The sequence below is a fragment of the Bos taurus genome, chromosome 16 (genome assembly GCF_002263795.3).
Source record: "Bos taurus isolate L1 Dominette 01449 registration number 42190680 breed Hereford chromosome 16, ARS-UCD2.0, whole genome shotgun sequence".
In the NCBI taxonomy this organism is placed as follows: Eukaryota; Metazoa; Chordata; class Mammalia; order Artiodactyla; family Bovidae; genus Bos; species Bos taurus.
In genome coordinates, this window is record NC_037343.1 from 35,811,232 (window position 1) to 35,829,694 (window position 18,463).

Genomic DNA, 18,463 nt, shown 5'->3' on the forward strand with positions numbered 1-18,463 from the left:
TATCAACTATTAATAACCTCAGATATGCAGATAACACTACCCTAATAGCAGAAAGTGAAGATGAACTAAAGAGCCTCTTGATGAAGGTGAAGGAGGAGAATGAAAAAGCTGGCTTAAAACTCAACATTCGAAAAAGTAAGATCATGGCATCACTGACTCAATGGACATGAGTTTGAACAAGCTCCGGGAGATGGTGAAGGACAGGGAAGCCTGGCATGCTGCAGTCCATCTACGAATTAGCGATACTATTTCATGAAGACTCAATTTTCTCAAGTCTATCAATTAAAGCTGAAAAACATTCTTAGTGAATACACAAATCAACAACAGAGGCATTATGTTTCATTGTTTTAATATAGAGTGGCTGGTAAGGTGCAGACTATTGTTCAGTCAGTTTTTGGTCTTTGAAATTTTCTCAGCCTGGGAAGTTAAGCGACAGAAACTTCATACCCTAGGAGGTAAATATTCTATATCCTAAGACTTTCTGGATAGATAATAGAAATTTTTTGTGGCATAGAGCTGAAATAAGACTACTTCTAAGTCCAAGTGATTTGCCAAAAAAAATTTTTTTTTCTTTTAATTAAAACCTGCTTAACAAGAAATTTGGATGTCTGATTTCACATTGTCCTTGAGCAAGGAGAGGGTGTGGTTCATTCCAGCTTGTGCTTCATCCAGCCTGGCATTAGTATTCTGTTTCTACATTGTCTTAACAGAAAGGAGATTATGTTGTTATTGTTCAGTCACTCAGTCGTGTCTGGCTCTTTGCAACCCCATGGACTGCAGCACGCCAGGCTTTCCTGACCTTCACCATCTCCTGGAGCTTGCTCCAACTCATGTCTGTTGAGTCAGTGATGCCATCCAACCATCTCATCCTCTGTCATCCCCTTTGAAGGAGATTTAGATTGTTTTAAATCACACTAGACAAAAGCTCTTGTGGGAACCTGAAGAAAGTGAAGTCAGAGAGTAAACTTGAACACCTGGCAAGGTTCCAAATTTTCTTTTGGCTTAGCAATTGCATGCCTTGCTCTTCAACTCTTCCTTGACTCAGAATGTCCATGTCAGTGTGAAATCATGACTTTATCCAGTAATGAAATTTCAGAGCTGGAGGGAACCTGAGAGGTCATCCAATTTGACCATCTCAGCTAAGGATGAGGCAGCTGAGTTCCAGAGAGTGACAGGATTCATTTAGTCAAGGTCACAAGTTATGGGCCAAGTTTTCAATGCACGAAAAAGTGAGATAAATAGAAGATTGCTGATATCTAACTCATCAGAGCATTCAGTAAAGACTTTCAATAATATATTGAAATAGTTGTTATTGAATATATTGAATAGTTGTTACTTTTCTCAGCTATTAAGGACATATACCAAATGTGGGGCTTCCTTTGTAGCTCAGTTGGTAAAGGATCTGCCTGCAATGGGTTCAATGGAGACCTGGGTTCAATTCCTGGGTCAGGAAGATCCCTGGAGAAGGAAATGGAAACCCACTCCAGTATTCTTGCCTGGTGAATCCCATGGACAGAGGAGCCTGGCAGGCTACCGTCCATGGGGTCGCAAGAGTCAGATACAACTTAGTGACTAAAACACAACACACACCAATTGTGGGTCTTCCCTGGTGGCTAAGTGGTAAAGAATCCACCTGCAATGCAGGAGACACAGGTTTCATCCCTGGGTCAGAAAGATCCCCCAGAGATAGAAATGGCAACCCACTCCAGTGTTCTTATCTGGGAAATCCCACAGACAAAGGAGCCTGACAGCCTACAGTCTTTGAGATTGCAAAGAATCGGACATGACTTAACACTGAACAACAACAAAATAAAAACAAATGTGCTGTGCCTTTGCATTTCTATCATTGTTATGGAACAAATTCTGGCAAGATCAGTTTTCTGTGACTGACCTGAGCTATGCTTTCATGCTAAGTCTGAGGCGTCAGGTTCTTGTTAAAGAAGTTTCTTTTCAAGCCTAGAAATATGATTACAAGGCTGCTCAGTCTCCTACTGTTGCTCCTTTGTGAAGCTTTGGGCAGCTGTTATAATAAAAGTAAGTGATAACACACTGTACTCCCAAATCACCATGCTGTTTGTCAAGCTCCAGTACTATTCCTCAGGCTGATTTCCTGGAATGGGAGGCAAAGGGCCAGAATTGCAAAGCCATCATAAACATTTCTCTTTTAGATATAGTTTACCAGCTGGGAAAGAACAGCATCTCTGCTTAGTTTATAGGAAGGACCTAGAATTCTTCTGCCCAGCTGACTGACTGTTCAGTTCAAACCACCAGATGAAATGCCTTGGAGTTAAAATGTGTCAAGAGGAACTTCATAGAATGGAATCACTGGAACATGACTGAGCAGTTGCTGAGTGCTTTTTGGAGGTTAAATCCTGTCTAGAGGCCAATACAGTACCCTGAGAGAACTTTTAATGACATATGAAATGGTTACCAAGGTTCCAAACATGTCTATTTTCTTGTAACACCTTTTTAAATTACCATTGTGTTTGAGTGGCTCAGACAATAAAGAATCTGCCTGCAATTCAGGAGACCTGGGTTCAATTCCTGGGTTGGAAAGATTCCCCTGGAGAAGGGAATAGCAACCCACTCCAGTATTCTTGTCTGTAGAATCCCATGGACAGAGGAGCCTAGCAGGATGCAGTCCTTGGGGTCACAAAGAGTTGGACACCACTGAGTGACTAACACTTTCTCTTCACTTGAATTTCAGTAATGATGTTACAGATTATTTGTTTTGTCCCCCCAGAATGATAAAATCAGAAATTTACAATTTGAGGAAAAATGACAAAGACCAATATGCTTTGGTTTATAATGCTCTATTTTTTTTATTTTTAGTGCCTCAGTGTAAATAAGCAGGCAAGAAATGATTGTGTTTTTTTCCCCCTTTTAGCGGTTTACCTCTGCAAAAGAACAATGCAAAACAAAGCAAGGCTGGAGCTGGCCGACTATGAAGCTGTAAGTACCGAGGACTTCCTGGCAAAGGAAGGTATAAGATGAGCAAGAATAAGGCCAATGGTCATTTCTGGGCACTCTGAACTTTCTACATTTATGAATCTTAGAGATCAGATTTCCAGGGAGGGACAGCATAATTACTATATCCCTTACTTGCTTACTTCCTCTCATCATTCACAGTCATGATGAAATTCTAAATACACAAATTCGGGGAAGAAGTAGGAAGTATATATTATTTGCTAAAACTGATTTAATATAAAAGTTTTATGTATGTTGTCATTTGTTTTTAGTCACTCACTAAGTCGTGTTTCTTTGTGACTCCATGAATGTAGCCCTCCAGGGTTCTCTGTCCATGGGATTTCTGCCAGGCAAGAATACTGGAGTGGGTTGCCATTTCCTTCTTCAGGGGATTTTCTGACCCAGAGATCGAACCTGCATCTCCTGCATTGGCAGGCAGATTCTTTGCCATTGAGCCACCAGGAAGCCCAAAATCTTTATGTGTATACATATATATATATAGTAGTATATACTATATATATATATACTATATATAATGAAGATATCCAAACTTCGAGAATTAAAGAGTGTTTACACTGGGAAAATGGTTTTTGCAAAATCTTTAGGTTGGTCACCATCAACAGATTAAATTGACCTCATGTAATCTGTTCAGATGATTGCTATCTTCTGATTTACTAAACTTAGAGCACTATCTGTAAATAGGTAGTAGGGGACCAAAGGTTTACATTTTTCTCAAAAACCAGATAAACTTATTGAATCAGTAGTAGAAATGTACTGATTTCTTATTCAGTAAAATGGGCAGAGAAAAATCCAATGAATTACTCTTGAGCACTTTTTAATGTAAGTTTAGTATTTGGGGTTTTTAGTTATACTTGCTAATATTGATGTTTGTAATAGGCTTTCCTATGTCCTCTGTGACTGTTAATTTTAGGATTAGCTGCATTTAGTGAGCATGACTTATCATTCCAAGTACACTTACTCCAAGAAATTTTGATTTGTTTTCTTGGTAAGTACATATGGTACAACCGGGCAGAAACAGATAGCTTTTGGGCTTCCCTGTGGCCCTGCGGGTAAAGAATCCGCCTGCAATGTGGGAGACCTAGGTTCGATCCCTGGATTGGGAAGAGTCCCTGGAGAAGGGAAAGGCTGCCCACACCAATATTCTGGTCTGGAGAATTCCATGGACTGTATAGTCCATGGGGTCGCAGAGTTGGACACGACTGAGCGATTTCCACTTTCACTTTTCACATATGGTAGATAAACTAGAAGGGGGCATAGTAAGGCTGAGCTCCAGAATGTCTTCTCCGTGGTATATTTTACAGGAGAGCTTGGCCAGGCTACAGAGAGCATTTGCCCGGAAGTGGGAGTTCATTTTTATGCAAGCAGAAGCACAAGCAAAGTGAGTCCTTGTGAGTCTTTTGGAAGATTTGTTCAAGTTGTGGCCTTTTATCCACAGAGGCACTATGATTAACACTGCTTACTGTTCATTGCTGTGATGTTAACAGAGTGGACAAGAAGAGAGACAAGATTGAAAGGAAGATCCTTGACAGTCAAGAGAGAGCGTTCTGGGATGTACACAGACCTGTGGTGAGCAAGCACACGCACCAACATTGTCTGAATTCATAATTTCAGCCTTTGGAAAGTAAAGGAAGAATGTAGTAACTCCGTTTTTCTCCCCCCCGCCCCCGAAGTCGGTGAATTTAGAAGAGTGCCGCCGTTAAAGCGACTGGAGTTCAATAGTATAATATTTAATTTATAGGACTGCTTTTTTCTAACGTGACACTACTTGCATACTCACTTTTTGCTTCTGAGGTGCCTGATACTTTCATGCACTTGAAGGAAAGAAGTCTGCAACAAAGGAGGTTGGCATGGCTTCCAATCTACATTTTTTCTGAATTTATAGTAAAAGTCTGAGTTAAAATGTTATTCCTCCACTAATTTTTCTTTTTTAAAACCTACTAATAGCCTGCCTTGAATGACAGCTTTAATGGAAACATTTTAGGTGGCTCTGCTTCAGCTTAGCTCATATTTCTGATAATGTAACTGGTCATTGAATCTATATACAATAACTTAGCTGGCTTTCTTATATAGTAATGTTATAGTAATAGTAATGTTAAACCATATGAGCCAGAGTAACAAATAACAAACAACCTTGATTAATACCAGAAAACTTTGTGTAAGGAGTTAAACAATGGTTATGAGCTTATATCTTTAAACATAGACCTAGAGAATGGTATTTATATAGTATTATTAAATAACAGGATCACAGCAAGAGATGAATCAAGATTCTTTGAGACTATCTTAAAATTTTCCTCTCAGCTACCTGTGGGAATGGGCCAAAATAGGTCTGTTTTCCAAAGGTTTGTATACGCATGTCTATATATATATATGATTAAAATTTGAATTTTATATATATTTAAATTCTAGATATTAATTCAACTCTCAGATTTCATATGAAATTTTTTTGAATTCACAAAAAATTAGAATTGAAACTTAACTACTCAAAATTCAGTTTTATTGCTCATGGTGTGAAAAAGATTGTGAGGTCACATGCATAAGTATTGCAAGGATATGAAGTAGGATTTTTGCTTGTTTTAAGCCATCTCTAGAAACTGGTTAATAAGTTATGCCCTCATGTTCGTCCACTTTATGCTCCTGAACATCTGAGGGCCCATCTCTAGCCTAGTTTAAATCTGATGACTCTTGGCAACTCAAGAGGACTTGCTCCATGTCGGATCCCCTTCTCTGCCCACATCTATTCCACAGCAAAAAATGCTCTCAGATTATGTAAATTGATCCCACCTCAACACACTTGCCTGTTCAGTCGCCCAGGAATTACTCAGCCAGTCCCGTGCCTTCTCTGTGCCCTGTAACCATTGTGAGTAGGCTCCAGTCCTGTTTCTCCTCAGAGCAAGGCACTCATGAATGTTCTCCAGGGGGCCCCTGCTGTGCCCCTCACTAGGTGTTCATTTAGAAAGTCCTCCCAAAGAGCACCTGGAGGCAGAAACCACCCTGAAGCTGTTAGTTCCGTTTCCCTTATTCAATTTGTGGATGCCTCTGCTTGGCTTTATATCTCTTAAAATGAACATGTTATGCAATTCTTGCTTACTGTTTGTTTTCTAGAGGGGAAAAAAAACAGAGCTTTGGGTTACCTGCATGATTCTGAGAATGTAATGCGCCTAACCCAACCCTACCTTCAGTTATGTATGTTTTATATTACAACTGTGTATCCCTTTGGAAGAAATGTTTTTGAAGTGGTTCCAGGTGTGTGTGAAGTGATGACACTTGTCTGGAGGCCGTATCAGTCACACAGGTCCTGCCCTGTGTCTGGATTGTAGAATTCTGAGTGCCTACTGAGGATTAATTGACAGAGATGATGCTGGCAGGATTGTTAAGCAGGACACTCCTAAAAGAGTTTTTAATGGCTATCTCCCCAGCAAAATACACAAGCTATATTTCTATTCACTGGCTGTAGTGTTAATTAAACAATAAGAAGAAGAACTTTCTAAGATAACTATACCTCCAAAAATGTCCTTATTTTTATTTTGGTTTTAAAAAATTCTTATTACAAAATTATGAACACACTACTGCGTGTTTTTAAAGTATAGAAATTAATATTCTCATTGGAATAAAAGACTCTATTCAAATTTCACAGACTTATAACACAATTTAATTAAAACACTTTTAAGCTATATAGTTATATTTTTCCTGTATTGCTTTAGATTTATGAATATATTAAGTACCTTTGTTCTCAAAGACAAAAATGGAGTTATCCTAGCAGTACTGTTTGTTGATTTGTTTCATTTTATTTCCTCTTGCATAATCCTACTCTTTAACCTTAGCAGAGAACAATTAATCCTGATAAAGCTTTTACTAGTTTAAGTCAATAAGTAAGTGATACACTATACTGCATTTTGTTTGGTTTGCTTTGATTTGATCTGGTTTGATGCTGTCATTTATTTAATTAAAATAGGTTGGAAATAATTAGCGAGAAATATAGTCAGGAAGGAGAAATCTCAAAAAGAAGCTCAGAATCTTTAAAGTATACTTAAAGTAGAATATTGTAAAATATTATGAGTTTATAGTTAGAGATGTAGAAAATATATGTAATGTGATTTTTTTAATGAAATCACTTAACACAGTATACTCATTTATTGCATTTAATACCTTTTTAAAATAAATTTAGCTTCCCTAAGTACGTCCATGTTTACTCCCCCCCAAAAAAAGTTTAAGTCATAACACTGAGAAGGACTCTTCAGTTATTAAGGACTCCAGACAGAATTGTCAAACACTAACTACAGTAAGTGCCTACACATGAACCTTCAAGTTGCAGACTTGAGAACGTGCACCCTCGTGTCCGCACACATAAGTTAGTTCACTTGTCTGGCATACATTGTCATGTGCATGCATCCTCTGCAAGTGGTTATGTTTTTGTGTGCTTTACTGTACAGTAATGTATAGAGTTCAGTAGTATAGTATATTTACTTCAAGCTATTAGTTGATCTATAAGAGGACAACTTCATTGAACTCCTGGCTGTGCAGCACAGGGAGCTTACTAATGAAAACCTGATGGAATTGGAGCCCAGAGAAAAGACAAAGAGGGACAAGAGAAAGAAGAAGTAACTAATGAACAAGAGATTTACAGCACAGGAAATGGCAAGGGGATTTTCTTTATTTGAGAAGGCAAGGTTAGCTTTTGAGGCACAGGACCCAAACACAGAATGGTATATGAAGGTTGTAGCAGCCGTTCTGAATGAAATCCAGTGCTACTATGTCATCTATGATGAGAAAAAAAGGGCTACTACTCAGACATCCCTGGATCATTTTTTCAAGAAGATAGAATTGAATCCAACAAGGAACCAGAATTTTTGCCATCAAACTTAGGCATGAATGAAATTTCAGCTTGCCCTCCATCTCTTATTGCTGACAGTCCTTCAGCTCTACCATCTCCCACTTCCTCTTTCTCCTCCAGTCAGTAACTCTTCTTACCTGTTCACTTGATGCCAGCCCCTGTATGCCAGTTGTACGGTACTCCTGTACCTTTCAAGATACTGTATTGTAAGATTAAAAATGTTTTCTTTATTTTTTGTTTTTATGTATTATTTGTGTGAAAATTATTGTAAACCTGTTACAGCACAGTACTAGATAGCCAGTGGTGTTAGTTGGGTACACTGGCTAACAATGTTAGACTTAACGAAAAAAATTAGACTTCCCAAGGTGTTCTTGGAAGGAACTCATTTATATGTAGGGGACTTACTGTATTCAAGATAATAGTAGGGGAAATAGACCAAATTGTAACAAATGTCAAAGATAATTTGGGATATGGGTTGACTTGTGTATTTAGTGTTTTGATACTTTTATAAAAGCCCCTTCAAGGGCTAATGGAGTCTTGTTGTTGTTTAGTTGCTACATTATGTCCAGCTCTTTGCGACCCAATAGACTGCAGCACAGAAGGCTCCTCTGTCCTCCACTGTCTCCCAGAGTTTGTTCAAATTCATGTCCATTGAGTCGGCAATGATCTAACCATCTTAGTCTATATTAACTGAGTTCAAGCAACTAGTTGGGTGCCAGGTGGCTCATTTGTGTCCGATTCTTTGTGACCCCCTGGTCTGTAGCCCACCAGGCTCCTCCATCCATGAGATTCTTGAGGCAAGGATACTGGAGTGGGTTGCTATTTCCTTCTCCATTGAGCAACTAGTTAAATTGCAGTAAAAATTATGTTTGTCACAGTGCTAAAGAGTTTAACTGACACTAACTTCCAAGTATTTGTTTTAATATTTTCAGATTATAATTTCTCGAAGATCAGAGAGTTTGAAATTTTCTATACATTTCCTGTAAATCATTTTTTTATTTGAATAAATTAGTGTGGAGTGTCTGGTGAAGCATGTGTGTGTATGCACAAAGCCCATTAAAATTTGGGGTTTAAAAGTGTCTGAAGAAGAGGTTATAGATTTGCATAATAAGTTTGAGAAGTTCAATAAGATTCAAAGTTTTTATAACCTACTGAATTAGATCTAAGTGATTCTAAGGAAATACAACCATCATGGAGGGAAAAAAGTAGTCTAGTGAATTGGCCTTTCAAAGAAGAATGGTCCTGATATCTGGAACCAAACTTGTTCCTCACGGCCCTATTGTGGTGCCAGCTTATATCCTTAGCGCTGACTTTGGTTTTTTGTTTGTTAGTTACATTTTTTTCAGCTTAATGAGGTGTACTTGACAAACTAAATTGTAAGATACTTAAAGTGTACAATATGATGATTTTATATATGTGTTCTTTGTGAAAGGACTCCTGCCATCAAGTTAGTTAACCCTGACTTTGAAAGTTGATCTAAAGAGATGGAGTGTAGGGAACCTGGGCACATTCATATGTGCAAGGTAGAGTCAGCCGTATAGAGTGAATCACCTCTCCTCTCACCTTGGAAATCCATAGTGACCTGTGGGAGCTCTAGGGTTATACTTGAAGACAGTACTGTGGGTGAACATTATTTATACCACAAACTATAAAGCACAAGGCCACAATTATAAATATTCTTGCAGATACACTGTGACAGGCATCACCTTGGCACATTTTTGTTGAGGACCATAGAGGGGAACCTGGTATAAGGTTAAGATACAGATATTTAAAAAAAATTTTGTTCAAGTATACCATACATACTAGAAATGCATATCAAATCCATAATGAAATGGCACCTCACACCAGTTAGAATGGCAGTTCTAAAAAGATAAGAGATAATAAGTGTTGGTGAGGATATGGAGCAAAATTCTGTGCACTGTCCTGGTGGGAATGTAAATTGGTGCAACCACTATGGAAACAGTAAGGAGGTTTCTCAAAATATTAAAAATAAAACTGCAATATGATCCAGCATTTCCACTTTTGGGTATTTAACCAAAATAAATGAAAACATGAACTTAAAAAAGCACCCTCATGTTCAATGCAGCATTATTTACAATAGATGCAACCTAAGTGCTCATTGATGGGTGAGTGAATAAAGAAAATGTGGACACAGGGATACCTCAGGGATAGTGTAGGTTTAGTTCTAGAGCACCACGATAAGTCATAGAGAATGTTTGCTTTACCAGTGTATATAAAAGTCATGTTACATGATATGGTGATCTATTAAGTGTGCAATAGCATTATGTCTAAAAACTAATGTCCATGCCTTCATTTAAAAATACTTTCTTGCTCAAAAATGCTAACCATCATCTGAACCTTCAGCAAGTCATAGTTGTAATGTCAAAGATCACAGATCACCATCAGATCAGATCAGATCAGATCAGTCGCTCAGTCGTGTCTGACTCTTTGCGACCCCATGAATCACAGCACACCAGGCCTCCCTGTCCATCACCAACTTCCGGAGTTCACTGAGACTCACGTCCATCGAGTCAGTGATGCCATCCAGCCATCTCATCCTCTGTCGTCCCCTTCTCTTCTTGCCCCCAATCCCTCCCAGCATCAGAGTCTTTTCCAATGAGTCAACTCTTCACATGAGGTGGCCAGAGTACTGAAGTTTCAGCTTTAGCATCATTCCTTCCAAAGAAATCTCAGGGCTGATCTCCTTCAGAATGGACTGGTTGGATCTCCTTGCAGTCCAAGGGACTCTCAAGAGTCTTCTCCAACACCACAATTCAAAAGCATCAATTCTTCGGTGCTCAGCCTTCTTCACAGTCCAACTCTCACATCCATACATGACCACAGGAAAAACCATAGCCTTGACTAGACGAACCATTGTTGGCAAAGTAATGTCTCTGCTTTTGAATATGCTATCTAGGTTGGTCATAACTTTCCTTCCAAGGAGTAAGCGTCTTCTAATTTCTTGGCTGCAGTCACCATCTGTAGTGATTTTGGAGCCCAGAAAAATAAAGTCTGACACTGTTTGCACTGTTTCCCCATCTATTTCCCATGAAGTGATGGGACCGGATGCCATGATCTTCGTTTTCTGAATGTTGAGCTTTAAGCCAACTTTTTCACTGTCCACTTTCACTTTCCTCAAGAGGCTTTTGAGTTCCTCTTCACTTTCTGCCATAAGGGTGGTATCATCTGCATATCTGAGGTTATTGATATTTCCCCTGGCAATGTTGATTCCAGCTTGTGTTTCTTCCAGTCCAGCGTTTCTCATGATGTACTCTGTGAAAAAGTTTGAAATATTGTGAGAATTACCAAACTTACTCAGGGACACAGAATGCACAAGTACTGCGGGAATAACGGTGCTGATAGATTTGCTTGACGCAGGGCTGACACAAACCCCTTCAGTTTCTACAATGATGCAGTATCTGTAGCTCCCCAGCTGGCACAGTGGTAAAGAATCTGCCTGCCAATGCAGGAGATGCAAGAGAAGTATGTGGGTTCAATCCCTGGGTCAGGAAGATCCCCTGGAGGAGGAAATGGCAGCCCACTCCAGTATTCTATTCTTGCCTGGAAAATCCCATGGACAGAGGAGCCTGGGGGGCTATGGTCCATAGGGTGCATAAAGAGTGGGACATGACTGAGCACTGACATGCTCATGACATCTGTGAAGAACAATAAAAAGTGTGATAAAATGAGCTGTCCCTTATGTATGTACATATGTAAGTGTTTGTGTACACATATGTACATACACAAACACATTTGTAGTTCAGTCATAAAAAAATAAAATCTTGCCATTTGTGACAGCATGGGCATGTGAAATACGTTAGAGAATGACCAATACAATATCATTTCACTTATGTGTAGAACCCAAAAAATATACTCTTAGATACAGATTGGTGGCTGCTAGAGGTCGGGGGTTGGGATGCTGGGAGAAATGGTGTGAAGGGGGTAAACAGGGACAGACTTCCAGTTTTAAAAGAAGTAAGTCCTGGAGATGTGATGTATAGCACCTTGACTTTAGTCACTAATACCGAAGTGTATATTGAAAAGTTGCTAAGACAGTAGATTTTAAAAATACTCATCATGAGGAAAGAAGTTTAAACTGTGTGGTGATAAACGTTAAGTAGACTTATTATCTAGTTTTGCAATATATACATATATTGCAATATTATTTTGTAATATATACATTTATTAAATCATTATATTGTACACCTGAAGTGAATATAATGTTATATGTCAATTATATCTCAATAATAATTTTCTAAAGGATGGCCTACATACAGAAAATTGCACAAAGCTTAAGTGCACAATGAATTTTCAAGAATTGAACAGAACCAGTTCACCAGCCTTGACTGGCAAAGCAATGACAAACCTAGACAGCATATTAAAAAGCAGAAACATTATTTTGCCTACAAAAGTCCATTTAGTCAAAATTTTGGTTTTCCTAGTAGTCATATACAAATGTGAAAGCTGGACAATAAAAAAGGCCTGGTGCCAAAGAATTGAGGCCTTCAAACTGTGGTATTGGAGAAGACTCTTGAAAGTCTCTTGGACTGCATGGAGATCACACCAGTCAATCCCAAAGGAAATCAACCCTGAATATTCATTGGAAGGACTGATGCTGAAGCTGAAGCTCCAATATTTTGGCCACCTGATGAGAAGAGCTGACTCACTGAAAAAGACCCTGATGCCGAAACTATTGAAAGCAGGAGAAGGGGACAACAGAGGATGAGATGGTTGGGCGGCATCACCGACTCAATGGACATGAGTTTGAGCAAACTCCAGGGCATGGTGAAGAAGAGGGAAGCCTGGCATGCTGCAGTCCATGGGGTCACAAAGAGTCAGACACAACTGAGTGACTGAACAACAACAAAGGCACCAGGATCCCAGAGCCCTACCAGGGACCGTTCCAGTCACTGCTGCCTAGGTCAGTGGTAACTTCTCATACCATAGATACGTTTGCTTATTTCTGTCTTTATATAAATGGAATTATTAATATCACTCTTCTCATATTCAACATCTTCCTTTGAGAGTCTTTCATGTTATTGCATATAGTTATAATTTGTTTATCCCCATTACTGTATTAGTATTCTGCTATATGACAGTAGAGGGTTTCATGATATATTGATGCTAAATTAACTTCCATAGGGTTAACACTCCACTATTATATCCATAATTTTGATTTTCAATTTATTATTTTTACTAACTTGTTATATTCATGATTCAACTTAAGTTACTCCAGACTTTTGTTTATCACACAAAACCATCAGCTCAGTCTCTTTAATTTAGGTTCAAAAGCAATGCAGACCTCAAAATAAAATAGAAAAACAAGGTGAATGATATTATATGTTATCACATATAATAAAGGAGTAATCTTATTTATATATAGAACTCATATGTCAGTGAGAAAATATCAAAGAAGTAAAAAATGTAATGGGAAACATTTATATTTTTACCTATTAAATTTTCAAACAATTTTTAAAAGGTAATATGACCATATATCTGCATACAATCTCACACTCTTAGGTCCAAAGGTCTATTTGAATTCTTTGGTTGTTGCAAGAGGCATAAGTAAATAGATAGGTAGGTGGATGGATAGATAGGTATGTAGGTAGATAGACAGACAAGACAGAGGGACAGGCAGATGTGTAGAGAGAAGACTGAAAAGATATATACATGAATATCAACAATAGTTTATTTATGAATGCTGAAATTCTGTTGATTTTATCTTTTTATGCTAATCTGTTTTAAAATTAAAATTTAATATGTTTACGTATTCAGTAAGAAAAATCAATAATAGTTTTAAAAAATGAATCAAGACTTCCAGTCCAGCATTGAAAGATCTTGGAAATTATCACTCTCAGTCTCACAATAAGAAAAAGAGCTGAATAAACTGAAAATCAACGATTTTTCTTACATTCATCTCAGAATGAGGTCATTACGTAAAATGCTGTAAGTGCCCAAAACTGGAGAGACAGGTGAATACAGGAAATCACAATTTACCAGAAGCCCAAGAGCAGAAACCTCCAAGGAACCGATACTGGGGTAAGAAACTTAACCTGTAATGGACAAATAGCTGGAGGTTCAGAGAAGACTAACCTGAAAGTTAAGACTCCAAGGGAGCCCAGTCTTGAGGCGACACCATACACTTGTGAGTTTTGCCTCCAGGAATTCTACCAGATTCTCACAGTGAAGTTTGAAGAGAAATCCCTTTGTACATCTCTCAGGGGAAGGGAAAAAGGAACTATTTTCAAATACTCTCAGAACATTCTCATCTTCTTAACTAGATCTGCCTTTAAGAGAAACTGATCGGAGTTGTACAGGAACTTCACCAACACAAAGAAAAGGAAATACCAGACTCTAATCCTGGTCTCACCCAAGTGAGGTGGAAAAAAAAAAAAATGGAGAGAAATTTGTAAAGGTTACAGCCCCAGAGCACAGGCTCACGAAAAGAATGGCACCTAACCCTAGAACTATAAAATGCTTCCACTCCCTCTGCGCCAGCCACAACATTAAGAGAGTCTAAACAACAACAGGGAACTGCAAAGGAAAAAACTGCACATCTCAAGCCTTATTTAGGAAGCCTTAAGGAAGGATTCTATTTTGGGGGCTTTAAAATCACTGCAGATGGTGACTGCAGCTATGAAATTAAAAGACACTTACTCCTTGGAAGGAAAGTTATGACCAACTTAGACAGCATATTAAAAAGCAGAGAAATTACTTTGCTGACAAAGGTCCATCTAGTCAAAGCTATGGTTTTTCCAGTGGTCATGTATGGATGTGAGAGTTGGACTGTGAAGAAAGCTGAGCGATGAAGAATTGATGCTTTTGAACTGTGGTGTTGGAGAAGACTCTTGAGAGTCCCTTGGACTGCAAGGAGATCCAACCAGTCCATTCTGAAGGAGATCAGTCCTGGGTGTTCATCGGAAGGACTGATGCTAAAGCTGAAACTCCAATACTTTGGCCACCTGATGCGAAGAGCTGATTCATTGAAAAAGACCCTGATGCTGGGAAAGATTGAAGGCAGGAGGAGAAGGGGATGACAGAGGATGAGCTGGTTGGATGGCATCACCGACTCAATGGACATGAGTTTGGGTAAACTCTGGGAGTTGGTGAGGGACAGGGAGGCTTGGCATGCTGCGGTCCATGGGGTCGCAAAGAATTGGACACAACTGAGCGACTGAACTGAACTGAGAGAGAGGTTTCCCTGGTGGCTTAGTGGATAAGAATCCATCTGCCAGTGCAGGAGACATGTGTTTGATCCCTGATCAGGAAGATCCCACATGCCGATCCCATGTGCCACAGCTATTAAGCCTGTGCTCTAGAGCCCGGGAACTGCAACTACTGAAGCCCAGGAGTCCTAGAGAAGCCACTGCAATGAGAGGCCTGTGTACCTCAACAAAGAGTAGCCCCCTGCCCCTCACCGCTTGCCGGGTTAGAGAAAAGCCCTTGCAGCAATGAAGACCCAGCAAAACCAAAAATAAAAAATAAATAATGTTTGTGTTTTAAAAAGCCTAAGGGAAACCTGAAGACAACTGGGGAGACACAGACAAGGAAAGCAGAGGAAAGTTTATCTCTGCTATAACAAAAGAAAGCAGTAAATACAGCTTAACCTCTAGCTAGATGTGCAAACCACACAATAAACACCTGTTTGCCTCAGGGCCTTTACCCGATACATGATAACTGGCTTTCAACAAAAAATTCACATAGAGTGAAAGGGAAGGAAAAAAAGCAGCTCAAACAGACACATTAAGCATCAGAATCAGACTCAAATATGGCAGAGATGTCGAAATTACCAAACTAAGGATTTGAAACATGTATGAAAAATGTGCTAAGGTTTCTAATGGAGGAAATGAACAACATTAAGGAATAAAGAATAGAGGTATAAACATAAATATGGAAACTCTAAGATAGAATCAGAAGAAAATGTTAGAATAAAAAATGCCTTAACATTAAATGAAGAATGCATTTGATATGCTCGTAAATAGACTGGACATGGCCAAGCAAATAATCAGTGAGCTTGAAAAAATGTCAATAGAAATTTCCAAAGCCAAAATGCAAAGAGAAAAAGGATGAAAAAGACACGAGCTGTGAAATAATTATTAAAGGTGTCACATACATATAATAGGAATACCAGAAAGACAAACAAGAGAGCAAGAAGAGAAGAAATATTTGAAGCAGTGATGAGCCATCATTTCTGAAAATTAACCGAGAGCCAGGAAGCTTAAAAAACACCACCAGACTAAATATCAAAACATCCAAACCTAGACATAACACATTTAAATTTCAGAAAGTGGACAAATCTTCAGAGAAGCCAGAGGAAAAAGAAACACTTTACATAGGGAGGAAAAAGATTAACAGTTGCATCAGACTTTTAGAAATCATGCAAGCAGGAGAGCAGAGTGAAATATTTTGTGTCAAAAGAAAAAAAAAAAAAAACTTTAGAATTCTATCCAGCAAAATTATCCTTTATAAGTGCAGGAGAAATAAACACTTTCTCAGATAAATAAAAATTGAGGGACTCTGTCATCAGGGGACTTGCAAGAAATGTGGAAAATCTTTAGAAAGAAGGAAATACCATAGGTCAGAAACTCAGGTCTATTTTTTTATTTTTAACTATCGTTCAAATGATAATAGCAGTGTTAAAGGGTACAGAAAGGAGAAGGCATTGGGAATAACCTATTATAAGGTAATTGAATGGAGTAGTATAGTGTGATTTGAAAGAGGAGTCTGATTAGATGTAAGTATGTATTGCAAACCAAAAGGCAACCACTGAGGAAAGTTTAAAATGAAATAGAATTAATATGTTAAGAAAGGCAAACAAAAGGAATAGCAAAAATTCTCAACTAAAAACATAGAAGGTAGAAAAATAGAAAAAATAAAAGGAAAAGAATCAGAGCAATGGCAATGAATAGAAAACTATGAAAAAGATATGGCAGGTATTAATCCAGCTATATTATAATCTCTTTAAACAGTGGTGGCCTAAATACACCAGTTAAAAGGGAGAGACTATCAGAGTGAATGAAAACCTAAAACCTAATTATATATTAAGAAACTCAGTTAAGTATAAAGACAGAGGTACAGATTAAAAGTAAAGTAAAGCTATGGAGAAAGTAAAGGGATGCTAACACTAGTAAACCTAGATAGCATATTGAAAAGCAGAGACATTACTTTGTCAACAAAGGTTCGTCTAGTCAAGGCTATGGTTTTTCCTGTGGTCATGTATGGATGTGAGAGTTGGACTGTGAAGAAGGCTGGGCGCCAAAGAATTGATGCTTTTGAATTGTGGTGTTGGAGAAGACTCTTGAGAGTCCCTTGGACTGCAAGGAGATCCAACCAGTCCATTCTGAAGGAGATCAGCCCTGGGATTTCTTTGGAAGGAATGATGCTGAGTTGAAACTCCAGTACTTTGGCCACCTCATGTGAAGAGTTGACTCATTGGAAAAGACTCTGATGCTGGGAGGGATTGGGGGCAGGAGGAGAAGGGAACGACAGAAGATGAGATGGCTGGATGGCATCACCGACTCGATAGACATGAGTCTAAGTGAACTCCAGGAGTTGGTGATGGACAGGGAGGCCTGGCGCGCTGCGATTCATGGGGTCGCAAAGAGTCAGACACGACTGAGCGACTGAACTGACCTGAACTGAACTGAACACTAGTCAAAAGATAGGTGGAGTTGTTGTTGTTCAGTTGTTCAGCCATGTCTGACTCCTTGTGACACCATGGACTGCAGTATGCCAAGCTTCCCTGTCTCTCAGCATCTCCTATAACTTGCTCAAACTGGTGTCCACTGAGTCAGTGATGTCATCCAACCATCTTGTCCTTTGTTGTTATCCCCTTCTCCTGCCTTCAGTCTTTCTCAGCTTCAGGGGGTTTTCCAATGAGTCGGCTCTTCTCATCAGGTGGCCAAAGTATTGGAACTTCAGCTTCAGCATAAGTCATTCCAATGAATATTCAGGATTGATTTCCTTTAGGATTGACTGGTTTGATTTCCTTACTGTCCAAGGGACTCTCAGAGTCTTCTCCAACAGTTTGAAGGCATCATTTCTTTGGCCAAAGTTCAAGGCATCATTTAATCAGCGCTCAGCCTTCTTTATGGTCCAAATCTTACACCTATACATGACTACTTGGAAAACCATAGCTTTGACTATACAGACTTTTATAGGCAAAGTGATATCTCTATATTTTAATACACTGTCTAAGTTTGTCATAGCTTTTCTTCCAAGAAGCAAGTGTCTGTTAATTTCATGGCTGTGGTCCCTGGGTGCAGTGATTTTGGAGCCCAAGAAAATAAAAGTCTGTCACGGTTTCCATTGTTTCCCCATCTATTTGCCATGAAGTGATGAGACCAGATGCCGTTATCTTTGTTTTTTGAATGTTGAGTTTTAAGCCAGCTTTTTCACTCTCCTCTTTCACTTTCATCAAATTGCTCTTTAGTTCCTTTTCACTTTCTGCCATAAGGGTGGTGTCATCTGCATATCTGAGGTTGTTGATGTTCCTCCCAGCAATCTTGATTCCAGCTTGTGCTTCATCCAGCCCAGCATTTCACATGATGTACTCTGCATAGAAGTTAAATAAGCAGGGTCACAATATACAGCCTTGATGTACTCCTTTTGCTATTTGGAACCAGTCTGTTGTTCCATGTCCAG

At 38.9% G+C, this 18,463-nt stretch overlaps 1 protein-coding gene across 9 annotated transcripts in view; it reads left to right on the forward strand.

The window, feature by feature from the left end:
- The window catches only part of RGS7 (regulator of G protein signaling 7), a 486,948-nt gene that overhangs the window by 415,465 nt on the left and 53,020 nt on the right, over positions 1-18,463 (forward strand). For 7 of the 9 annotated variants that reach the window (NM_174169.2, XM_024976011.2, XM_059875223.1 and 4 more), the window contains 3 exon segments: positions 2,888-2,952; positions 4,290-4,366; positions 4,473-4,554. In NM_174169.2, the coding sequence (NP_776594.1) occupies positions 2,888-2,952; positions 4,290-4,366; positions 4,473-4,554 (224 nt within the window). 9 annotated transcript variants of the gene reach the window in all.